Below are 25,893 nucleotides of genomic sequence, written 5' to 3'. Positions count from 1 at the left end.
TGAGGGGCAGCAGAGAACCCTTTGAGGTGTGCTAATCTACTCAAGTAAAAATTTGACTGTAAATAGAGACAGGAAGCTGTGCACCCAAGGTTTGCATGTGGAAAGAAATGTTTGGGGTCTCCAAAATTAAAAAATAAAAATAAGGAAGGACAGCTGTTGACCTTATTTCCCCATAATTTGTTGGATTGTTATAGTATATGATGGCAGGTCATTTACTCAGTAAATGCCATACACACATCTTGTTTTCAGCTGGGTGGGAAAAAGTAGCGGGAAAATGTCATAATAACGTGTGACATAAGTATCTGAGATGGCTCTTGGAAAATGACTATTTGTCATTAGTAGCATAGATAGATCGGTCCAGCGCAGGTGTGTCGTGGTCACAGGCAGGTAGCCACTCAGCTTCATACTGAGACGGGTGCCGAATGCGTTGCACTTCCTTCTTGTGGCTTGCAGAAGCCTCTCAGGTTGTTGTAGCGTAAAGCACTATTGCTCATGTTATACATCCCTGGAACTTTGTTGTGCCCTCAGCCCACCCTGACCCCCCCGAAGAACCAGAAGTTTTAAGTAAGAACAGTCACTCTGTAACTCTGTCTTGGTACAAGCCACTGAGCGACGGTGGTTGTGACATCCTAGGCTACAACGTTGAAAGGAAAATCCCAGGTGTTGGCTGGCAGTCATGCAGCGAGGGCATGATTCCAAACACGGAGTTTGTGGTGGACCATCTCACCCCGGGCGAAGCCTACAGATTCCGCGTCTCGGCTGTAAACAAAGTCGGGGCCAGTGAGCCGGTGCACTTCCCTCAAATGGTGCAGCTAGGTGAGAAGGAGAGGTGCCCCCAGGAGGACTGAGAGCTGCTGTAGACCTGTGTTTCGCATGGCATGCCTGCTTCACCCGCTCCAGGGATCTCCTGGAAGAGTCCACTCTGCAACGTGTTTCAGTGCTTTGCTGCCAGCACAGAATAGGAGAACTAGCTTGGAAAAATTGTTCTGGGCTGCTGCAAAGCAAAACTTGCTGCGTTGTTAGGGCTCAACGTTTATTTTCCCCAGACTGCATCAAGCTATCGTGTGGCCTGCACTGCATCCGTGTTTTGTCTGGTGACCATGAGTTTCTTTTCTGGTGGAGGTCAGATGGAATGAGGCAGAAGGGGCATGCTGGAATGCGTCTGGTGCAGCTGAGGCCCTGGGTGCCTACACAGTGGGTGGGCGGTGTTGTCTTCTTCACCCATCTTTCTCTCTCGTTCTACTATTTGCATATCTTTATATAATAACCCCCATGAAGGAGAGTGCTGGAGGAGACAGTTCCTTTGGTGGCTGTTGGTGAGACTTTGGAAGCCACAGTGAGATGGAGAGCCGCTCTTCCAATGTTTCTTTTCTTTTCTTGCGATGCCATCTGTGATATCAGAGTCCCCAGCAAGTACCTCAAAGGGAAGAGACTATATTAATAAAAAAATAAATAAATAAAATCCCTTTTGCTTGGGGCTCAGGCACACGGTGATGTTTTTGCAACATAACAGCTTCCAGGGTGTCAGCTGCAACCTGATAACTCTGCATACGCTCACTTTGTCTACAACAACTCCAAGGCGTTTTGGGCAATGATCCCCTCACCCCGGTGAAACGTGCAGAGGGGCAGGTGACGTTCGGGACTGTGCTCCTTCTTGGGCGCTCAGCTGTGTGCTTTAGGTCCCCATCAATGGCAGCTGAACATCTGCACGTTTCATGGATTTGTCTTGGCTTCATTTGGAATATCACTGTCATACAAACAGCACATCATTGGCAGGACTCCTTCCAAAGTAAAGAAGATAGAAAAAAATTTTAGAGAAAATCTTTACACTTTTTGAGAATTTTTAATTCTTCAGGACCGAGAGCAAATACTGTTTTCTTTTACTTTCAAGATTGGGATGAAGTCAGCTTTTAATAATCTCTTTTATTCTTTTTATTTTTTTTCTTTATTGTGTCACTTCTTCAAAACTTCCTCATTCTAAACATTACGATCTTCTAGGATATCTAGGGCTGCTTGAATGTTCATTGTGCTGGATAAATGAAGATCACCAAATACAGAAGTAGGAAAAGTGAAACAACTTCTGCATGTATATATTTATCTGAAGTTGGTTTAACCTCTGGGAGAGCTTGTGCAATTAATTTGGTATTATCTTTGGAAGTTGTGAACTTTGGATGCTGCCAGTCACGTTCTTTGATTGTCTGCAACAGTCAAAGAATCTATAAGTTAACGATGGGATGTTTGGTTATTCTACAGAGTAATCTGGAGCATCTTAAAGCCAGTTTATGATATATTGTGTTAATTCTTGTCCCTTCTTTTCTTTTTTTTTTTTTTTTTTTTTTTTTTGTGATTATAGAGCCTCCACTTACAGTCACTCATCCTTTGGTGGGAGGATCAGTATCAGAAGGGGAGGTGGCTCGCTTGGAGTGCAAGTTATCAAGTGAAATCCAAGAGACAGCGACATGGCTCAAAGGAGAAGAACAAATACAAGCTGGAGGGAGATATGAAATCCTCTCTGATGGAAAAAAGCAGATACTCATTATTCATGAATTTAAACGTGAAGATCAGGACACGTACACCTGCATGGTTTCTCCAGAAGTCAAATCTGTTACCAGCCTGTGTCTTGAAGGTACAGAGTGCATTCCTGTGACCTTAAATCAGTTCTGCTCAGGGACATCTCAGCAGTTTGGTCTTGAATTCATTTTCCTTTGCAAGTTGTCTCTCAAATCCACAAAGAATTGTTATCCCTGTTTGGTGTTGCCCAGTATGTTTCTGAATCTGTAATAGCTTTGAGCTGTTCAGATAAGATTTTCCTGATATTTTCCACCTTAACAAATACCCATTGTCACCAAAGTCCTCAACACTTCGTAGCTTAGAATAAAAACAAAACTTTGAAAGAAGAGAGAAAATTACGTTAAGCTGGAATAATACAGTCTTTTTATAATGCACTGGGCTGAACTCTGACCAAAACTAATCACTACGATTGTTTTGTATAGCTCTTTGTTTCCGTAAGCTTAATAATGATCACTAGATCATTATTACTATAAGCTCACTGGGAGGCAATGTTTTTCCCCCCCCGATGTTTAGGCAACTCACTGTGTCCCAGAGAGTGAGTCAGACTTAGACATTTGAGCATAGGTATCTCCAGGCAGATGTTTCCATGTGAGATGGATGTCTCAGCTCCCATTACAACCAGTGGAGAACTGTTCAAGACAGTCAGTGGAGCCCTGTCTAACTTTAAAATAGGGTGAGCTGAATTGCTTTCCGTGCTCCACTGATTGTCCTAACTAGATACTCAGCAATTGCAACAGGAGCATAGGTGCGAGCTCGTGGGAGACACTTGCAGTTATACATCTTTTTCTACACGCTGGATCTTCTTTCTCCTTTGGCTACAAAAGGAACCAAGAAAATTGGCTTATACTAAATGTCTGGTTTTTAGTTGGCTACAGTTAGGTTAAGTGAATCACACTAATCTCACTATGAAGAGAAAGACCTGACAGTACTGGATAGATTGTGAATGCAGCTGTTTGTTCATTCTTTACAAAATGAGTTTAATTGGTTAAAATGCATGGGCAGATTAAGATACCTGAGGAAGAAACAGTGATGGGTAGATTTCTTAAAAAACAAAAGCAAAAATCTACGTATTTCTGTCGTGCCCTCACTTGAGATCAAGAACTTATTGAGGTCTCCCATTGAAAGACTATCAGTGTTAATCTAGTTGTGTGTGTTATTTTCCATATCCAAGTGTGAATCATACTCTTTTGGGCTGGATGATTATTATTTTTAGCAAAAGCTTTGGCACTTTGCTTCTATTGTTCTCCATGAGAGTGTTTATGTATTTCACAAATAAAAGACAGCTGCAACAGAAAGGACAAAGCCACTGTTTTTTTACGCAGAGGCTTTAGAGATCAAAAACTTTACTATGTGGTAATTCAGACAATACACAATCAACATCGCATTTCCCTGGAGGCATTAGTAAAACTGAGAACTCATCAGGAGATTAAAAAATAGTGTTTGTTTATGTCTTTGAAATTGAAATATTTTTCTGCAGCCCTGGGCAGATGTGTAGAGTAGAATGAGGGAAAAGACATGGAACTCCATTCACTTCTCTGCCTCGCCTTATAGCTTGTGCACTTCCGTGGGTTTTCCAAGGCCAAATTGCAAGCTCTTGTTTTCAAAACATGAGTCTAGCCAAATGCTGGATAGCTTACAGTTTTGGACTATGACTGCATATAAGAAATGGAATTAGACATGAACATAAAGAGCGACAGAATTTGGTTTACTGGGTTCAAATGCATGAGGAAGAAAAAAAATGTTGCTGTTTGGCCATATTTTATGTACATGCATAGAATCCTAAGATAGTTGAGGTTGGAAGAAGGGTCATCTCTGGATAGCCTAGTCCAACCCACCTGCTCAAAGCAGAGTCAGCTAGAGCAGGTTGCTCAGGACCTTGTACAGTAGGGTTTTGAATGTCTCCAAAGGTGGAGACTCCACAACCTCTCCGAGCAACCTGTTCCAGTATATTAAATTTATATTTTGTTCCCAACTTAATGTTTAATTAAGTGCCACTGATATTCTTCTGTCGAGACTTTAGTATGATATTTCCATGTGCTTTCTCAGGGCTTAATCATAGACTTTGTCTTTTAACATCTCACCAATCTAATTCTCCTCAGTTCCTACTGTAGCATTGCTAAAAGAGATCGCCAGGGAAGCACCCAGCGCAAGCCAACCGGAAGAGCTGGTGGATGGACATGTCCAGCCCAGCTTGCCCCCTGAGGCTGCTCAGGAGGGAGACCTTCACCTGCTGTGGGAAGCTCTGGCCAAGAAACGCTGGATGAGCTGGGAGCCCACCTTGGATCCCATCAGCGAGGTGCCTGAAGAGGATGAGAAACTTCAGGAACTGAAGAAGGAAGAAGCAGAGATGTCTCACTATTACTCAGAGGAATACTCCACATGTGACGAGCTGGCTAGGACTGGAGAAGCAGATTTCTCTTTCACAAGTTCAGATGATGAGTCTAGAGCTGGGACTCCTTCACTAGTCAACTACGTCAAGAAAGCTGGGAAGACAAGTGTCAGCGTTACTAGCAAGGTTCAATCGGGCTCCACAGGCAAGTTATGGAAGCAGTGGGAGAAATCCAGTGTGGAGACTGCTGTGGCGGTCCCAGCTGCTAAGCCAGCTGAACCAGAAATAACGGATTTAGATGATCCTTCCATGACCAAGGCAGCTGTAAAGATCCAGGCTGCTTTCAAAGGCTACAAAGTCAGGAAGGAGATGAAGCAACAGGAGTGCCCAGTGTTTGCTGAGACCTTCAAAGATTTCTCTGGTGAGCCTGGAAGCACTCTCCACCTTGAGTGTGTGGCCCACAGCAAAAGTGACATGAAAGTCTGTTGGCTGAAAGACGGGGAAGAGCTTTCAGATGGTCGCTACTATCACATAGACAATTACAGTGATGGGACCTGCTCTTTGATTATCACTGGCCTGGATATGAAAGATGCGGGTAAATACACGTGCGAGGCATCTAATAAATTTGGCAAAGTTTCACACAGTGCTAAGGTGACGATCGGCAGTCAGGAACCTCAACTTGTTCGTAAAGAGAAGCAAGTTAAACATACCACTGACAGTGAGACTGAGAGCTCGTCTGGCAGTGAGCTGGATGATGCTTTCCGTAAAGCGGGAAGGAGACTTCACAGACTCTTCAAGGCCAAGATCTCAACGGAGATATCTGACGTGGAGGAAGAGCTCTTTGTCAGTGCAGATGAAGGGGACGTAGAGGTGGTGGACCATCAGACGTATCGTGAGGATGACCAGTACATCTACATCAAGTTTGAAATCTTGTCTGAGGCAAAAACTGCAGCCACTCGATTCAGAGAGATGTTTGGTGCCCTGGGAATCCCCGTGGAAATTGACATTTTGGAACAAGGCCCTAAAAAAATGGAATTGCGTATTGGGAAAGCAACACCACCCGCCGTCGGGAAGTTTGTACCACCAGTAGCAAGACCTCCCCCGCCTTTACTGACTTCTGATACAGGTGAGTAAAGCAAGCTCGTTCTTTCTTTGAAAAAGGTATCTGGAGCAGGTCAGGATGTTATTTTTTTACTTGTGAATAACTTAAACCTTTGTTTTTCATTTCATGCAGATATTTTCTGGAAATCTTTGCACTTTTGAAAAAATAGATGAAATTTTTCTTTCTTTTTCATTTTTGGGGAGAGGAGGGAAGTCAGTGCTGGAGCAGGGGGTTGCAAAATTCTCACTTTTCTGTAAAGATGCTTTTGTAGTAGCAATTTCCACTATTATAATAATATAGCTATAAATGCTTTTATTGCTATACTTAAGTTAATTAAACAGTTTTCAGAACAGCCCTTAAAGAGGGACAAAAGACATTTTGTCAAGGGGAAGAACTGAGGTGATATATAGTTTGCAGCTGTGAGATTTCAATACTTTTGGCAGTCCAGGGGAATTTTTTCTTAGTGTTTGTCAGGGAGTTTCTACTTGACCTTTATTGTCATGGAGAAAAGATATCACTCTGTTATTTAAAAACCTGCGAAGCAGAAGTCTTCTGGCACTGGGCAGAAGCGCTCCTAAAATACATCTAACGCAACCCAGTTTTTCCTTTCTTCTCCCCTAACTACCCTGGATTTAGCGCCCATGTTCATGACTGAGCTTCAAAACCAAGAGGTCCAAGACGGATATCCAGTCAGCTTTGACTGTATTGTCATTGGCAAACCTCTCCCCACGGTTCGCTGGTTCAAGGATGGGAAAGCAATTGAAGAAAATGACCATTACATGATCAGCGAGGACCAGGAAGGGTGCCATCAGCTGATCATCACGGCTGTGGTCCCTGCTGACATGGGTGTTTACCGTTGTCTTGCTGAAAACAACATGGGTGTTGCTTCAACCAAAGCTGAGCTTCGAGTGGACTGTAAGTCTCAAAATAACTGTAGGAAAGCCAGAGGGAAGGGGTCATGCTTAGAGGGGGATAAATATTTTTTAAGAAAAATGCTATTTACATTTTTTTTAAAAATGAACCTCTTGGGTTCCCCCCAACAAATGGGGGGGAAAAGCCTCCAAAATTTTCTTTGCACCAGAAATGCAGCTTTTCAACTGAGTCTGGTTCTTAGAGTGCTGTGGATGCCCTTTTACTAAAGAGCATATATTATTCTGGATTGGCTGACTGAACAGTTTCTACAAGCAAAATGAAGAAATATGGAAGTGCTATCAAACTACTTTTTAAAATGTTTCTGCTAGGATATTGTAAATGTGTTAATAAAATGATAATGATGGTACAAGTGTTAATTATAAGGACAACGTGGATGTCACTAGTATGGGTGAGCTGCTCAGTTGCAGAGCAGAGCTCAGTTATTCCTAAAGGTCAGAGAAACATCTTACTATAGACCATACCCAGTTCGCTGGGATTTCTCTGAGGCTCTGAACACCAGAGAGGCGACAGAGAAGGTGGCCTGGATGTTCCCCTTAGGAAGCCCTTCTGACTATCTCCTGAAGCATCCGTGTTGGATCTTGAAAGGAGCGATAGTTAGCTACCTTTGGAAACACCGCCATGGTGCAATGGTTGTGTAGGTGAAATAATGGATTTTTAATAAGGGAGATCAGCAAAAACTATTCCTCCGAGTTTGGAAACTGTTAGCTCTAGTTGCTGTAATTATTATAAGATGAAATAATTTCAAACTTCAGATTATCTAAAATATTTTTTCTCTTTAACAGTGACCAGCACTGACTATGAGACAGCAGCAGATGCAACAGAGACTTCCTCCTACTACAGTGCCAAAGAGTATATTTCAAGGTAAATCTAACTCTAGTTCTTTGTAACTTCTGACTCAGTAAGATCAATATATTTCTGTAATGTTGCTTTCTGCGTGGAAATACTGAGTCTGTTTTTGCTGTACCTGGCAGGGCCAGTTTAATGTAATAAGGAACAGTCAGATGAGATGAGATTCCAGTTAGAGTAACTACTGCAGCTGGACATTTATCATGGGCTAATTTGCCCTGCTGCTTTCAAGCGAGCCTGGGGATTTCTCCACTGCTTTTAATGATATATAGTACTGCATGTGCTGTTGTGATGACAAAACGCACAGAATGAATTAACCTGAAATAGGTGATCCTGATTTCCTTAACCCTTTGCTGTCTCGGTGACTTTCTTCTTTCTACCTCTAATTGCTTCTTAGCCGCGAGCAGGAGGAGTCTACCACTGAAGAGGAGCAATTGCCTCAGATCCTCGATGAGCTTCATGATATTCACGTGGCACCTGGAGCATCTTTGGCAAAATTTCACCTGAAAGTGAAAGGTGAGGGGAGGCCACAACACTTTGTGTTGTTCCAGGTTTGCTGTCGGAGCGAAGTGCTGGACAAGGTTTTCTTATGTGCTCTTCCACAGTTGTGCTCCCAGTCTGTTCATCTTGCACCATTTTTGCATAAGCCAGCTAGAAGATGATGTATGTGCTGATGAACCTTGGGTTCTGCAGCGGACATAGGCAGATAAAGTGGCCTATTTTGTGCCCATATCTGCAGGCATAATTACAGGCATATGTTGCTGAAAACTGAGTCCTGTAATTCTCTGAGCACACTAGTTATGCAGAAGCAATAAGGAATGAAAAAGCGAGAATATCTCTTTATTCACTTTAATAAATGAAACAGTCCTGGGCTAGGAACTAGTGATGAGTCCTAGACTCATCTTCCCTCTCTGCAGCATTGTCTTACCCTGTTATGAGGGAGTCGCTGCTACAGGCTAAAAACTGCAAAAACTACTTTCTGCTCTCAGTGGTAGGGAGAGGTAGGGATTCTCCTGCTTTTCCTATTGCTGCCTATTAAAATGGCGAGAGCTGTTTTGCCTTCAGTGTCCTTGGAGCGGGTGTTGAAGTTGTGATACAAACCAAGGGTGACTTAGGTCCACATTTTGCTTCGCTAGGGATTTCAGTGTTTGGCTTTGTGTATGTTGCAAATCGGGCCTGAGCATTACCTTTCGAACCTGGAAGGTATTTGGATATGCAGCAAGTACAGAGAGTGTCAGAAAATGAAGAGAAAGGAAAAAAACCTTCAACAAACAAATAGAATTGAATAAATTTGGCAGTGATTTCTAACGGGGCGAACCCTCAAAACGATAGCACTGGGCAGATCTGAGGTTTCCTCGACTGTTCTGAAGCATGTGGTTGGGTGGAGATGCTCCAAAATGGTCACTGCTAATACGTTCCGTTCTCTGCATCTGTAATTGCTGCCTGCAGGGTACCCAGAGCCTCGCCTCTATTGGTTCAAAGATGGACAGCCACTAAGTGCCTCGGACCGTATCCTGAAGATTGATAAAAGAGAATTCCACTCCCTGGAAATTCTCAATGTCACCAAGGCTGATGCTGGCCAATACTCAATATTTGTCATTAACTCTGCTGGTTCCGCATATTCATCAGCCAGGCTGGTAGTCAAAGGTAGATTTTTTTGGCATGTCCTGGCTCCTGATTATCTTTATTCCAATGACTCACTCTGTTTTATATGGTGGTTGTTCTTGAAAAAGCCTACCAATGTAAGTCAAGGGAGATGAGGAAGTCTGTGGTTAAAACATGATGTATCTTATTCTTAGTTCACCTGTAAGTTTACAGTGTACCCCTAAGGTTAGACATGTCGCTTCTCCAAGGCCTGATTGTGGTCTCAAGTACACAGATTTCATTCCTGCCTAACTTCACCAACTTTAACAGTTGATTTTACTAAAACTGAGGGCCTTCTACGAATCGAACTTGTGGCTGTTCCAGTAAGACACTGCAGCAATACTAACAAATTTTGAGAGTTGTGGAAGTAGGTGTTTGCAGAGATGATTATGTGTATTTGTATTTATTAGCATAATTCTTCTGGAATTACTAATTAGGTGAGCTTGGTAGGGGTGAGTTGTAGTTTATGAAAATTATCTTTGTAAGCATGTGTAATATTAGTAATGGAAAACTGAAACAAAATCCATTCCCATGCTATATGACTATTCTTAGCATTTTTATTCATAAATATACTTTAGAAAAAGCATAACTTTTTAACAGAACTAATATTTCTGTGCAGTGTGTCCTGCGGTGAGTAATCCCCTGGAATCACGTTTTTTTCTTTGAAACTCATGGACAGAAACATATTTGTAATTTTGTTTTTCTTCCCTGTTTCACAGGACCTGATGAGAAAGAAGAACCACCAGAAACAGGTGAGAGGCTCCATAGCAGATGGTAACAGAACCCCTAGAAATTTTTCAGGTAGTCTTAACTCACACAGAAGGTGTAACCATGTTTCACCAATAATGTCGTTTTCAGATGCCCATGAGCAGCTGATACCACCAAGGTTCCTGGAAAGATTTACTAATAAAAAGGTTAAGAAAGGTGCAAGCATCACATTTTCTGTAAAAGTTGAAGGTAAGTGGTCTAGCTACATAACAATTAAATTGCATAGTTTCATGACGCATTCTTGTCTCTCTTTGGGCCAATTCACTGTAACTTGATCTAGCGTATTGAATCTGAAGTCCGGGGCGCTAGTCCCGACTTTGTAAGAGACTTCGTGTGCCTCATAGCAAAGCATCCAACTCAACTTCACTTCCATTTTCCTATCTATAAAAACAAGCATAATAATAGTTACTAGTCTTACGAAGATATGTTGGTTAACTGGTTTTATACAGTGCTTTAATGTCCTTAGAGGAGTGTGCTGTAGAAAGGTCTGTGTTCCTTCATTGTATATTGCGACTGTTACTGCTGTAAAAGGATCACAAAACAGGTCAAAAGCAGCATTCGTTACAGCATGGCTCTTGAGGCTTGTAAGAAAGGAGTAACACTGTTAGGAAAATTAGAGCTCCTTGTATTCGTTTTCCTTTAGGATATCCACTGCCAACTATCACTTAGCTGAAAGAAGAGTCTCAGGAAGACATCCTTTGGATCAAACCCAACGCTCCTGGGTATAAACTCGCCAGTTCAAACATGCATCACAGTCTAATCCTGTTGGATGTTAAAAAGAAATACAGTGGGCTGTACACATACATTGCTACCAACAAGGCTGGCCAGTCCATCTGCACTGCCACCCTAGAAGTTGCAGATGGTAAGTCTTTCTTGCAGTAGAAGCACATTTTCTGCGTTGCCTTTCATGCAGTGGCTAAGAGAAAAGTAAATGTGACTGATAAGGAAATGACACAAATCGTAACCTAGCAGGGTGGAGAAATGCATCTGTATGGACAGGGAGGGGAACGAAGTGTGTTTGCATCATATGAGTGGGAGTTTGTGCCCTGGGTCAGGAGCTGCTAGCAGGACAGCTTCACTACTCTGGTATTTCCAGGAATCCATGTCTAGAAAATGTGCCCCACAGTAAATACATAAAAAAATACTCTTTGTTTTCTGTCCTCTAACGATAAACCCTGATCTTGCAGTGAAAGAGGCTGAAGTTCTGACCCAGGAGCGCGTGATGGTATCAGAAGCCATAATGACCACCCTGGGGTAAGTGTTTGTCTGCCCAGCTTGAAGCACGTTCTGAAGAGTGGGATCCACTTAAGCACACTTTCACTTCTAGAATATATCCAGCCTAAAAGACTTGACCGGACTTCTGGAGCCAATGGAGAGCGATGGGCACTCCCAGAGGATGAATTTCCCTTCCTAAGGGTCTGTTTGCTCTCTGGAAGTGTCCGTCTGTCTCTCTCTCCATTGCCTACAAAAGGATCTTAAGTGAAAACCAGAGGAAATTAGTCCTACTTGGCCTAATTGGCACTAGTCTGTACTTACCAAGGGTTTATAGCTGATATTACTCTACAAATGTTCTGTTTGCTACAATCTTGATAAAACTTGGTAGCTTTCAACCGAAACGTTATTTATTACAGCATCAAGCTTGCCTGTTAACATTCGAGTTTTATGGCTGATTTGGGGGACTGTCTGCACGGGGAATTTGCTATGAAGAAAGCTCCAGTGTGAAATCAGCTCTTCCATTGCAATCTCGCACATGGATGTACCTGGCCTTTATTAGGCATATTTGGAGATATGCAATTTATTGCTTTGTGAAAGTGGAGTGAGCTTCCTCGTGCTTCCTGTGTACTGACAGCATTGTGCAGAGATTTAGGGCAGATAGCTTGTACTATGAAAATTTATACCCTTGCTGACTTTGTAGTAGTTTCTTCACGTAAACAAGCTCAGATGTCCTAATCCTTCTCTGAAAGTTAAAGAAAAAAAAAAAAAAAAAGAGCGCTCAGATTCTATTTCCTTAAAGGCCTGATATAAATAAATAATTTTTAAAGGTCATAAATCCCACCCAAATTGCCATGATTTTTCATTTTAACTTCTAATCCTGCTTTACTCTTTTTTTTTTTCCTTTTTCCAGAGCTGTTCATCCCTCTGAAGCAAGAATAGGTAAGAGAAGCTATTTTATATGAACTACTCCTACCTTCCATATCTGCAGCTCGGATTGTCTACATATTTCATTATCACCACCTATTTTTGTTCTTTTTCCTCTTATAAGTTCCTGAAATATTGGAACTTTTCAGGACTGGTCTCTGTTCAGGGGTGAATTATTTGGAGGAAATATGAGCAAACACAGGTTTAGAAGCAGGAGAAGTGAAGAAAATTAGACTTTCCTTCTAGAGAAGCTTTTGTTATTTAAAGAAGCTGACTTTTCAGTGAAGTATTGCATGCTTAATAGAAAGTTCTTTCTTTCCCAGGAGATCTTGATGGTGTAGCTGGTAAAGAAGGTGTACCCAAAAGCCCTGTTTCCTTAGCCGATGTTGGGACAGAAGAGTTCTTCCAGAAACTCACCTCCCATATCTCAGAAATGGTATCTGCAAAAATAAGTCAAGGTAAGTGACCTGGCAAATGCAATTGAAGTAATACAGAAAATGATGCAAGCTGTTTTTAGGTTTCATTTGATCTTTAAATATCAGTGAGATTTGTGAAGCGGGTTCTGAGACAGTCATCCTGCATAAGTATTTGTGAATGTTTAGGTCTGAGAATTTTTAGCCAGAACCTATCCAAGCTGCTACATCTTCATCCACAATTTTGAACGAAAAAAAAAAGCTCTTAAAATAAACTGACAAGGCTAATGTTCTTTTTAAACATATAGTATTTAATTAAATAAGCAGGAGTAAATGTGAACTTGAGGTGGAGGGCAACTGTAAAAATGGAAGTGTGTTTTGTGCATCTTGGGTGTTTCGAGTTGTTAAGTTAATGCATCACTGCTGAATCTGAAAGCAATCCTGCTTTGCAGGCTTTCCCCATCTTAATTTGAGTTGTAGTTCACAATGGGATTTTAAAATCAAGTCCAGGCTGAAAACTGTGTGTATAGCTGTGCAGTAAACTAATGATTTGTTAAATTAAAATGAAAAATTCTGGTTTGTTTTGTATGTGGTAGATTGATTCTCTTGTAGTAGGATTTTATCTTGAAGCAAAGATGAAGTCATACCTCTTGTACAGATATTTTTACTGCGATAAGCATGTAACCTCATGCATTAAAGCATTCTAATTGTTTATGCAGTCCTGAATATTGATAGGCAGTCGCACTAAATGCTGCAAGTGCTCTTCTCGACAAATATTTAATTTTATTAAATTAAAAGTTAGTATAGACCTGACTCATGTTCAAATACAAGAGCTGCATTTCACACTTCCCTGTCGCTCTGCTTTTCAGCCCCACTTCGAGTGCCAGGTGCAGATAGTGACGATGAATCCAAAACTCCCTCTGCATCTCCTCGCCATGGTCGATCCAGGCCTTCATCCATTGCTCAGGAGTCCTCCTCTGAATCTGAAGATGGGGATTCCCGAGGGGAGGTATGTTATCTTTATGGACCAGTTTGATACCAGGAAAAACAGTTATTTAGAATGCTCAATCGCTTGTGTTTCCATCCTACTTTATGGGATCTATCTCACTTTAGTAGAGACTGGTATTTAAGTATGGGCCCTGTGATACAGAGCACAGACCTAGCACTGGAGAACAAGATTCTGATGCTCACTATGCGATCTTGAACAAATTGTTCAAGTCAATATGGTCAAAACAGAGCCATTATTCAGCAGTTGTTTCTTTTTTTCATGGCTTAGCTTCAGAAAGTCAGAGCTTGATTTTCTGCAGCCTCAGATAGAGTTTGTCAGAAGAATTTTATTGAGAAGTTGTTCCTGTGAAAAATGACTATTTGGTGGAAATCTGAACTTTTTTAGGTGTTCATTTCAAACAGTTTTTTTAAAAAAATTAAACCTTTAGCAATGTTGACCTATTCTGACATTTTCAGGACCACTGTTTGTTTTGACTTGGGAGCAGAATTCACTGTTTCATGATGTAAATCCAAGATACTGCAGAATGTTTTGAAAATATGTCCAGAGCCTTTCTGAGACTTAGTTTGCCACCTTGTAAAAAGTAAACAGTGATTCTCTGCCGTACAAGGGTTGGAGAATAAAACATTAAACGCAGATGAGCACACTTAGGTTCTGAAGGCGGTATGGTATTGTATTCCCTTTTCAGAGCTCAAAATAACTGTCATTTCATGCGTGCAGATCTTTGACGTCTACATGGTCACCGCTGACTTTGTGCCTGCTGCTCCTGACAAGGAGGCCATCACTTTGAAGGAAGGGCAATATGTGGAAGTCCTTGATTCAGCTCATCCACTGAAGTGGCTAGTCAGGACTAAACCCACAAAATCGAGCCCCTCCCGACAGGGCTGGGTATCTCCAGCTTATCTGGACAAGAAATTAAAGGTAATTGATCGTCCTATGTTTATTTTTCATGTAAAATTGCTTCTTTCTCCTGCAGTTTAGAGCCATCCCTCTAAACTGAAGTGAAGGGTGAGGAGGTCATTGAAGGGGTCTGTAACATGATGGGGCTTTTTCATGTTTTGATTAGACTATGTTTTTGTGTGTGTGGAGGGGTGCCTGGGCTTGAAAGACCTAATCAGTCTCCAGCAAGCAAGAAAGAAGTTTCACACTGCTGCATTAGGGATTGCTGAGGGATTAGGGGTCTTTGAGGGATATTCCTCTGTGCGTATTGGCAAAAGCACTGTTAACCGAGAAGAATAACATGTCCTTTCTCTTGTATTGTAGTTGTCACCAGAGTGGGGATCAACAGAAGCTCCCGAATTCCCTGGAGAATGCGTTTCTGAAGATGAATACAAAAGGAAGCTGACGTAAGCACTTGTCGGATTGTACAGGCACCGCTTAGCCTTGCTGCTGTTTGAACTAACATGAATGTTGGTGTCTAGGTCCCGCCTGAGTCACCCTTTCTGTATCACTGAGGCCTGCCATCTCCCTTTTCCCTCACTTGATTCTCGCAACTTTTGCTTTGCCAGTGATTTCAGCTTGGAAAAATTTCAGCCAATTGAAATCATACTGGAAGGTGGGCTTGAAAGGAGGATTTTCCGTGATGTCCTTCTGGAGGCTCTCCGATTTCACAAAAATCTTAAACTTGTGTTGTCTCTTTTAAGTACCTCTGTACTTTGGGATGCTCTGGATTTGAGCACGATGTCTAAAGAGGGAGTGGAAGTGCTCTAGGAAGACCAGCTACAAACTTGTATTGCTCAGCTGTGTATTACTCCCTTGCAGTGCAGCGCGCTACTGAGTGTGCTGTCATAGAGATATTTGCCTCTGTAACATCTTGCTGGTTCCATAACGTGCCATCTAAGTTGCTGCTGTCTACTCTGCACAGGTCCTCCTGTTGCTCGCACTCAGTTTCATCTGGCCCAGCTGTACATGTCTGTAATGTAGGTGCCTATCTGTAAGCAGAGTGTCTAAAATCCCTTTATAGTCCAGGGAGATCTAGTCAACCTACTCAAAGGAGTCCTCTGACCAAATGTTCATCTCTGTTTTAGAGACATGTCAAAAATAATTGTGCTGATTGTTCTGCGCTTTCTTATCACCTGTTTGTCTCCCCTTCAGCATTGTTATTCAGGAGTTGCTGATCTCAGAAGAGGATTACATTCAAGATTTACAGTTCTTCCAGACTCATCACCTCAAGTACACTGAGACCTGTCGCAACGTCCCAGGAGCTGTTTCCAGTCAGAAATCCACCATCTTCAGAAACATCGATGATATTGCTCGTTTCCATTCCAGGTGGGCATCTCTTCATTTGAGACAGAAGGATAGCTTCTGTACCTGGTGTCAGAGCTACAGTAACTATGGAGGCTATAAAGGATGTGGAGCACTGACAGTTTTGGGGTGTAAAAGAGTCGATGGGCATTTTAGGATGAGATATGATGGCATTGCTTAAGTCAGAGCACAGGGCTGGGACTCCTGTAATAGTCCCCAGGGCTTCAAGACTTCTCATGTCCTGCTTATTTCTTACCCTTTTGAGTGAATTTAATTGAGAAGTGTTAAACACGGCAATATCCTTCATTCCCTCAGTCCTTCCTTTAATCTGTATTAACCTGAGATTGCCTGGTTTAAAAGTCTGGCTGCTGGGACGGTGTGCTAGCCTTATTCCATCACCTGATCCTCAGAGGTCTTTTTTTTCCCTTCTGCAGTGTCTACCTCCGAGACTTGCAGAAATGTGACACTGATGATGACGTGGCCATGTGCTTTATTAAGCACGAGGCGGAGTTTGATAAGTACATCCAGTACCTGGTGGGGCGGATACAGGCTGAGTCAGTTGTTGTCAGCAAAGCTGTCCAGGATTTCTACAAGGTAAAACAGTAGCCCAAGTACCTACCGAATGTGCATCCGATAACCCACTGTATCGTGAAATATAGGCATTAATTCAAATATGATCCCAAAGAGGATTATTAAATATTTTCATGGGAAATCATTGTCAAATACAGTAGTTTTGTATCTACTGTCTAGCTCTTCCTAGTAGACACAATCAGTATGTCCTTATGAATATTATAAAGATTATATAGATATGAATATGTACATGATTATGTCACTGTTAACAGTATATGGTGAAAGTTGTATTAAATATAGGAACTCGAGGAAATGCTATTAGTCATATAAAAAAGTCAAACTCTAAATTTTAGTTTCTCTAAAACTTTATCTCAATCTTTCCTCATTCTTGTATATATTTCTTTAGAGATACACAGAGGAAATTTTAGCTACTGAAGATCCTTCGCAGCCACTTATCCCACCACTGCAGCACTACCTGGAAAAACCCATAAATAGGATCCAGCGGTATCAGACTATTATCAAGGTAGGAGCTTTTGTTACACACTTTTATCTAATAGGCTTATGTTCTGCTTGGTGTAGCCTCTGAGGAAAAAGACTTCATTCTCCTTTCATATTCTCTGCGTTCATCCTGTTGTAACTCCGCTTGAAAGATGCTTGAGTGAGAAAGACTGTAATTTTGACCAGTGATGGTGATCTCTAAAGCGTTCTGTAAATATGAATTCAGGGAGAGGTTCACAGTTTCCAACTCCATAAAGATCAACAAGCTTTATCCGAATGAACTTTAAATATATGTATGTGTGCGCGCGCAAACGCACATACACGTAAAATGTTTATACATGTAGGTATGGATATGTACATACATATACATATACACACACATATATATGTGTGTGTATGTATATATCCATAACAAGGAGAAATTGCTACACACTCAGCAACAGATCTGTTATAAAAATAAGCAATTTCCAAACTGTAAGATACTGACTTAGCAGTTCCCTCCTTGTATTTCATATACACGTTATGGTAAGATTAGACAAAGTTCTGTTTTCTGAAAAGCTTTACACCATTTTACCGTCATGAACTGTTTCACCTCTCACAGCTTTCATCTGTCCTACGGTTTCAGGTTCTGGCCCATACCACAAAAAAAAATTTTGGCACTTATCCAAAATTTGGATATCCTAATGCTATTTCCCAAGAAAAATACTATAAAAATGTTATTTTGAAAAATGTTTATGTGTTCTAACTTGGATCATTTGAAGAAGGTTCAAATTAATTTTCTAATTTTGAACCCCTGCCCCTGAGCACAAACACCAAAGTTTTAATGGTCTCTTGGAAATGAGAGAGAGCATGGGAGCTTCCCATGTCGCCATTGCTGAGAGAGGACAGTAGGAACAAATGTGAGAAGAAATAACTGCCGTTTCCTATTTTTTCCATCCTTTCTTAGTTTTACCAAATATCTATTTTTTTTTTTAGCACTGCCACATGAGTTGCATGCCTCGTATCATCGGCAGGGTAAGGGCAAGACAAATACAATAGATACATTTAGGATTGCTTTGGGGGTTTTATTTATTTATTTATTTTTTCAGTCACTGAAGCGTGTCTGGTATATGCTTCAGCTTTGTCTTTGTTCAGTATCAATTGGTGCAGGGAAAAGCTAGGATGGATAGTCAGGGAGGCCGCAGAATGGGCTGGAAAAGAGAGGATTTGGTAGCTAAAGAGCACACAGTGAGAGAATGGGGTAAAAGTTGCTCAGATGCAAGAGCTAGAGGACAGTTTGATATCTGGGAACCTCTTCTGGTATCAAGGAAATGCTCCCCCCTGCCCCTTTTTTTTAAAAAGAAACATCTGCCCTGTAACATCGACTCCATTCATCTACAGGAATTAATCCGAAACACAGCAAGAAATAGCCAAAACTGTGCCTTGCTGGAGCAGGCTTATGCCGTTGTATCTGCACTCACCCGAAGAGCGGAAAACAACCTCCATGTCTCGCTCATTGAGAATTATCCAGGGACCTTGGAAAGCCTTGGTGAACCTATCCGACAGGTACTTGGAATTTCTCACTCCGTTTTATTGCTGCATGTGCCTTCAGTAATTTCCAAGTAGCCTTTGGTCCTAAAAGAAGCTCCTTTACGAATTATATCTGAACAGAGTATTTCCTTATTGCCTTTTTTATTGTTCAATATGTGACGCATCCCTATACGTGTGAGAGATGTCAAACCTACTGGTTTGATGAAGATTTGAAGTACCAGAGCTTATGGGCCACTTCACACATAATGTAGTTATTTGCCTTTGCGAGCCACTCACCCGACAGGAGGAAATTTGGTTTGGTCCATACGTGATTTTTAAGCATTTTATTTATTGCCCCTTCTCTCCCCTTATGGGCCAGGTACATGGTCCAACTCCTGAGCTTACTGGCATCAGTGGGGTTTTTTGTGTTGATTGCTGAGGAGTTAGATGCTCACTAGGCATTTTCAGTATAAATTATCCGTTAGTATCAGTACTGGAGGAGTCTGCCTACCTGAGACAACTGGACTTGAGTTCTGTATTTATCTGACAGGAAAGAATATCATTTAAAGGCCAATGCAATGATGACCACTGTGTGCCCATGTCTCAGTGCTGTCAGTCTCATGCATCACCTTTAGCATTAGAAACACTCTGCCGTGTTGTAATGAAAACAAAGTGCTTAAGATGAGGATGTAACAGTAAACATTTGTTATCTGTTGGCTGGAAGATGATGGTGAGCCACCGCGGTAATTATTCCAGTTATGGCTAAGTGGTCTTCCTTCTTTTTCCCATCAGGGCCACTTCATTGTGTGGGAAGGAGCTCCAGGAGCCAGAATGGCTTGGAAAGGACACAAAAGACATGTCTTCCTCTTCAAGAATTATATAGTGATCTGCAAACCAAAGCGGGACACGAAAACAGACACCTACAGTTACATCTTCAAGAACATAATGAAGGTCTGTTCCTTACCTCCTCACCTAGAGCATCTCTCTGTCATTGAGGACTTTTATGTCCAGCTTCTGGTCATCTAAAACTAGAACATTTCACTAATTCTTTCAAACTATGTCTTTGTTTCTGAAAGCCTGTGAAGCGCAAGTAAAATCTCTGTCTGTCCCCAAATCCCTCAGTTAGCACTGCTGGAAACATGTCAGACATCATCAGAAGCCCAGGCAGATTTTTACTGTGCAGCAATGAGTTTACAGCTAAAGTGTGTTAATTAATTACATGAAATTGATGTGAATTTTGGTTGGGGTGCTGTCTATAGCATTTGCTAGAGTTCGTAGATCTTTGGTATTCGCAGTCTGTAGGATTGGTAGTAAACTGGAGAAAACGTTGTTTCAATTATATGCTACATTTCCACTAGCTCCTCTCTGCTGGTTACGTCCTTTCCTGAAGCCAATTCCTGTTTAGAAGTCAATGCGACCAACTCATCTTCAAAAATTCAGGGCCCAGATTAAAACTGTACGAAATTGCACATAGAGTTTCCCTAGGGCATTAGATGCTCAGCTCCAGTTAAAACAAACAAACAAAAAAGTGGATTTCTGGACCTAGCCCCAGTCAGGGCCTTCTAAAAATACTTACCACTGTCATCACTGATATTCACAGGCTGTTCCTCCCGTCCCCCCTGCAAAAAAGGACGCTTTGTCCAGAGTGCAACTGCTGTGCAATTTCTTTTCATGTAGTGCCCGACTGTGGTGTTCCTTGGTGCTGATGTCAGCCCAACAGCGCTGTGCTCTTGGAATACCCTTTAATTCTGGCTGTTGTTTTCCTGAAATGTGATAATTACTCCCAGACGGAAAATGGGAGAATGTCTATTTGCTATTCGGAAAGCCAGGTGTACTGGAAAAAGGATTGCAAAGAAATCCTGATTGCTCTTCGGCCACTGCCACTTTGCATCGCTCGTGCAGTCTGAAGAATCTTTAAAAGCAGTGTAAATTATCACTATTTCCCCTTTTGCTGTTGGAGCATCTAATATAACTTTAATGGGACTTACGCGTGACTCAAGTCCACTGAAGGGAATATATTCTGGAAGTAGGAGACTTGCTGGTGTCAAATAATTATTTCCATTTTAAACTTTTATTGAAGATGGTTGTGGTCCACAAAGACTAGGTCCAGATCTGAACTTTCCTGAACTCTGGGCTTACTGTGGGGAGCGAGGTAGTGGCCAAAAATCATCTCTAAGTAAAAAGAAAAAAAAAAAAGGTGTTGACGTTCTTATGCTCCTGTTGTTACACAGCTGAACAACATAGACGTGAATGACTTTGTGGAAGGAGATGACCGGGCATTTGAAATCTGGCACGAACGAGAAGACTCAGTCCGCAAGTACCTCCTTCAGGCGCGTACAGTGAACATCAAGAATTCCTGGGTGAAGGAAATCTGTGGCATCCAGGAGCGGATCAGTCAGCCTGTCTGGAGTGAGTACAGCCCGAGATGGCGTGAACCTCCCAGTGCTACCTTGGGGATGTCTCCCTGACTCAGGAAGGCGATTTTGTTGCTAGGAGGGAGAGAACCTTCTAGGGTCATCTGCCACCTCAAAAACTAAACTAGGGTTAGAGGTTTTCCTTCAGTCACATCACAGACTGCCATAAATAACAACTCGCATGACTAGGCAGCAAGTGTGCTTCAGGTGGAACGATCGTAGCTGCTTCACCTGAGCTGGGGCAGGCACCTTTGTCAGCATAGGACAACAGTGTGTTTTAGAAGTTTTAACAAATTGCAGAGTTGTCACTAGAGAGGCATTTGATCTGGCAGGGATTGCAGAAGGGTAACTGACGACAGAATTTGGGGACAAAACCACAGTCCCACTCCATGAAAAGCATCAGACTCCAGTGGGAAGAGGTTCTGATGTTTCAGTACCGCTGGACTTTGAGGAAGAACTGGCAGACTGTACAGCTGAGCTGGGAGAGACAGTCAAGCTGGCTTGCAAAGTTACAGGAGCTCCCAAGCCATCCGTCTGCTGGTATAAAGGTATAAGCAGCAAGTCATATTGCCACGAAATGCGTATTCCAAGACTGTGCTCTGTGCATATTGCTCTTTGTGAAGTTGTCAGTGGATAATCTGTAAGCTGATCACTGGGAGACACCTGAGTCTGGCTTTAAGGAAGTTAGCTACTAGGCAACCAAGCTGCAGTAGCATGGACCTTCCTGTGACTTAATGCACCCTGCTTTTCAGGTTTGCAGATAAGTCCCTACGAAGCCACATCTTGTTGCAGTTAAACAACTTCTTGGAAATGAGTAACTTGTTACACTAGCTCGGACCCTTCTATGCGATAACACAGGCAGCTCTGTGGACACATTCCTTTTCTCAGCGTAACTATATTGCAGGGGAAACAGCTTTGCAATAAGTTCACACCTCGTAAAAATATGTTCTGCGTGCTTGCAGTCTCTTTATAAGTGTTTCTTTTACTGCACTTGGTAGCAAGTAAGAGCTTCAACTGCACAGCACATACTTTGGGAGAGTTTCATTTTTAAATGAGGATTGATGATGAATGAGATCCCCCAACAGAGCAGAGTGTGACTTGGAGCAGTGCTTTGTTCACAGGATGTACTGCAGAGAGCTGGAGGAGGATGAGCTCGTTGCTCAACTACCAGGTTCAGCTGCAGAAAACAAATACAGCTCTTGGACCTCTGACAAAAGAGCTGGATGCAATTCCTAGGGAGAAAACGTAATTGATACCAAACTATTTACTAAGACTTTTTTTTCCCCCCTGTGTCTTTAAGATGGGAAGCCAGTGGAGGTGGATCCCCATCACATTATAATAGATGATCCTGATGGTTCGTGCACACTGATCTTGGACAACCTAGCAGGCAGTGACTCAGGACAGTACATGTGCTTTGCTTCCAGTCCTGCTGGAAGTACCAGTACGTTAGGAAAGATCCTTGTTCAAGGTAAAATCCTGCACAGATGCATTGTTTCCAAGGGGTCTGTTATGTAATCCCCTAAACATGAATATTAAGGCAATGAAGAAGTTCTATATAACATATGCAGTATACTCCCTTGAGAAAGTTCTTTGATGGTACAGTAGTGAATTGTTCCTAGAAAATGGGGTCTTTAGGGTCTTGTGTGGAAGAATTATCTGGTCAGGGACACATCTCTTGCATCTGTCAGGGTGTTGTCATAGTTCCAGCTGTTGGCTACATTTATCCTTGCTTTGCAGTGCCACCACGGTTTGTGAACAAGGTTAGAAATGCTTATTACATTGACGGCGAAGATGCTCAGTTTACCTGTACTATTGAAGGAGCACCTAGGCCTCAAATCAGGTCAGTTCTTTAGAAGTCGCTTTGGAACAAATTCTCTTTTCCCATTTTCGGTGGTCAGAACAGTCTCCTGCCCTGTCCTTCAAGGTTATGAACCCTTCATCTCTGTGTCCTCCAGCTTGTCCCCATCCCAATCCTGGCTTTTCCTGGTCCCAACCTTCTTGGCATTCTCATGCAATTTATTCCAGCAAGCACCTGAAAAGAAACACCTACAGAAAATACCTGATATAGGACTGTATCAGATCTAATGCCTTGACAACGTTTTATGAATCCTTCATGTTCCCTGCCCTACACTTGAGTTGATTCTATCAGCAACCAGTCTGGGGTATTCAGATAAAAAGCTCAATATAGCTTCTCGGGATTGGGACCACTGCTCCCTGCATTGGCTAATGAGATTTCTTGAGCGGTATCTCATAGGCCTGATGAGTACAAGTATCCATGTGTGATCTATCTGTAGCTCTGTCTGCCAGGAAATTAAAGCCAATGTGGGATCCAGACTTTTCTCTAATGGTTGACTCTTGAGTTGTTTGCCCGCTGGCCTGATAGGTGGATGAGTGAGCTGGGGACTCCTTGACACTGCGTATTTTCTCCTGGTTTACATTCAGTATTTTCCCCATGCAGGTGGTACAAAGATGGTGCGCAGCTGTTGGACACAAGTAAATACCAGACTTTCAGTGAACCACAGAGTGGCATGTTAGTCCTGGTGATCAAGAACCCTGACAGGGAAGATATGGGATACTATGAATGTGAAGTAAGTTCAAAGAGATGTAAAGATCTGCTGTCTGACATGTCATAAATAGGAGAATTCCTTTTCCTTGGAGAGATTGTATGAGATTAGTGGCTGATTAATTGTTGTTGCATGTCATGTCAGAAAAACTCATCATAAAAGTGAGGTTCTCCTGACCTGGGCCTGGTCTGTGATCATCCCAAAGTTTCAGAATATTCTGATCTGAGATTTTGGTTGTTCAAATAAGAACAGCTTATTCTGGAGCTTAAAGACAGATCCAGACCTCTAGGGCTACCTCTGTGCAAAGTTTAGGAGCAATTGGACATGAAATTTTGTTTCTGGACCGTTTTTAAATTAAGAACAGATTCATGCTGCTGCAAAGAAAGCATCCAAACCCCAAAGAAAAAATTAGATTTCAATACAAGTGAAAACCACTGGAATTCCTGTTTATTTAAAAAGTATACCTGGAAGCATCTAAGAGATTAAAATAATTTAAATGTAATATAAAAAAATCTTTTAAAAGTTAGTCAGAAGTTATGCGTTCATTGTAATAAAATACGAACAAGCTCTCAGGGCTCAGGTATAATAACAGTTGACCATAATTTATGAACTTATCCTGGGTCAGCTGAACGATGGTAAATGGCTCTTAGCTCACAGCAGCTTCAGTTATTCTGCATAAATTGCTAGGTAATCTGATATAATTTAATGACTTCTACTAAAAGTTTAGCAAAATTACATTACGTTGCATTTGTGATAAGCTAAGATCCCCAAATCCCGTATTTCCTGGGCTGAATAAGACTTGGTGGACAAATGGCTGATAAACAAAAACCCCTGTTTGACTACCATTTAAATGGCAGATGATAGGAATATGTGTCTGTTGGTGGAGATAGAGCCACCTCAGGGCAGAGCCACAGGCTGCAGAGCGACCTGCAAGTAACTGTAGGTTAGCCGACGTGCTGTAACTTGTCTGTGCACATGAGTCATTTGTGCTAAAGCATTATAATGAACTCCGCTGAGCAGCAACGTCTTCATTCAGACCCTAGCTTAGGTTTTGGGGTCACGTCTTCCTCCCTTTCTGCTGTGAGTTGCAATGAATTTCCTAACTTAGCTGCAGTATCGTATAGAAGAGTTGTATCGTATAAAACCATCCTGCATTTTATTCAGTACTGCATGATTCTCTTTAGCTGGTGAACAGATTAGGGTCAGCGAAAAGCGGAGCAGACCTTTACCACCACAGTGCAGCAGCCCTGACTCAGGAGAGGAGAGGAGATCAAGCCATTACCATAGAAGGTATGATCCTTGACCAGCTCTGTGAGTATGTCAGTGATTTACTCGAAAACCATCTCACTGAGGATCGAATATGTTTGCCATCTTATCCATGTTGATTGTCGGTGTACACGTATCTGTATGTCTATCGAGAGGTGCATGGGTATGTTGCAGCTCAGCTCTACAGCCATCACCATCTGTTGATTTCTAAACCTGGCAAATCAACTTCATCATATAATGCTCAAAAGTGCATTATATGGAAAAAGAGGAGCAAGTGAAGGGTATGTCACACCGCCACTAATGCAAGAAAATGTTTCTCTTCCCGTTGGAGTACTTGAAAAGGTGTGGGTCAGTTTGGCAGAACATGAGTTAAGGGTTGCTGACAAAAAACCAGGGTCCTGTAAGTAAAGCTGCAGGTGTATTGTGATCTCTTCCTGAAATACCACTGAGCAGCATCTGGAATGATTGAGAAAGCAGAACTAATAGCTGTATGTCCTGAGCAATATTACTTCACCCGTTAGCAAGGGCTGTTCAGGTATTACACCCCACATAGTCGTAGAACCTATTCCCTTTTTTTCTGCATTTTTTTTTCCAATTGAATTGATAGGGTGATGTGGACTGATCTTACACCCATCCAGTGAGGCATCTCTTTCTTAGCACTTTTACGGTGCGACTGCTTGAAGTTATCTTCTTATTCAGCGTGAATTCAGACTGAGTTTAGATGAGAGGCTTCATCTGAGTAAGGACTGTTCACCGACATGGGAAGCTGGTTGCTGATACTAGTTAGAAGTGTGCTTGGCCTACTGGGCATGGGCACAAGCACTGTCCTTGCAGTCCTTTATCAGAAAACCATCAAAAGTTCAAAAGCATTGCAGGGAGAATGGTGTTAGTACAGCAATACCGTAACCGTCTCAGTAGGATAAACCTTGAAGTATTTGAATGCTTTGTCCTTGCTGTGACCTAAAGAGAGAAAAATAAGTTGCACGCAAGACGTAGAGGAACACAGACAAATTACTGTTAGGGCAGCATGTCTTGATGAAGTTTTCTTGTACGGAGGCAGAAGATGTTATAAAAATG

The 25,893-nt window shown here is 42.0% G+C and overlaps 1 protein-coding gene across 1 annotated transcript in view; it reads left to right on the top strand.

The window, feature by feature from the left end:
* The window catches only part of LOC136991353 (obscurin-like), a 139,048-nt gene that overhangs the window by 81,090 nt on the left and 32,065 nt on the right, over positions 1-25,893 (top strand). The window contains 27 exon segments of the mRNA XM_067292220.1: positions 529-816; positions 2,354-2,626; positions 4,671-6,026; positions 6,639-6,917; positions 7,718-7,796; positions 8,179-8,297; positions 9,231-9,428; positions 10,145-10,177; positions 10,284-10,382; positions 10,837-11,055; positions 11,381-11,447; positions 12,319-12,347; positions 12,656-12,790; positions 13,615-13,754; positions 14,472-14,672; positions 15,015-15,097; positions 15,846-16,019; positions 16,430-16,589; positions 16,972-17,088; positions 18,444-18,608; positions 19,365-19,523; positions 20,804-20,981; positions 21,421-21,534; positions 22,287-22,454; positions 22,724-22,826; positions 23,445-23,574; positions 24,735-24,840. Of these exon segments, the coding sequence (XP_067148321.1) occupies positions 529-816; positions 2,354-2,626; positions 4,671-6,026; positions 6,639-6,917; positions 7,718-7,796; positions 8,179-8,297; positions 9,231-9,428; positions 10,145-10,177; positions 10,284-10,382; positions 10,837-11,055; positions 11,381-11,447; positions 12,319-12,347; positions 12,656-12,790; positions 13,615-13,754; positions 14,472-14,672; positions 15,015-15,097; positions 15,846-16,019; positions 16,430-16,589; positions 16,972-17,088; positions 18,444-18,608; positions 19,365-19,523; positions 20,804-20,981; positions 21,421-21,534; positions 22,287-22,454; positions 22,724-22,826; positions 23,445-23,574; positions 24,735-24,840 (5,172 nt within the window).

The sequence above is a fragment of the Apteryx mantelli genome, chromosome 2 (assembly GCF_036417845.1).
Source record: "Apteryx mantelli isolate bAptMan1 chromosome 2, bAptMan1.hap1, whole genome shotgun sequence".
In the NCBI taxonomy this organism is placed as follows: domain Eukaryota; kingdom Metazoa; phylum Chordata; class Aves; order Apterygiformes; family Apterygidae; genus Apteryx; species Apteryx mantelli.
Note: the sequence above shows the minus strand (reverse complement) of the source record. Positions and strands in the feature narration are given on the sequence as shown.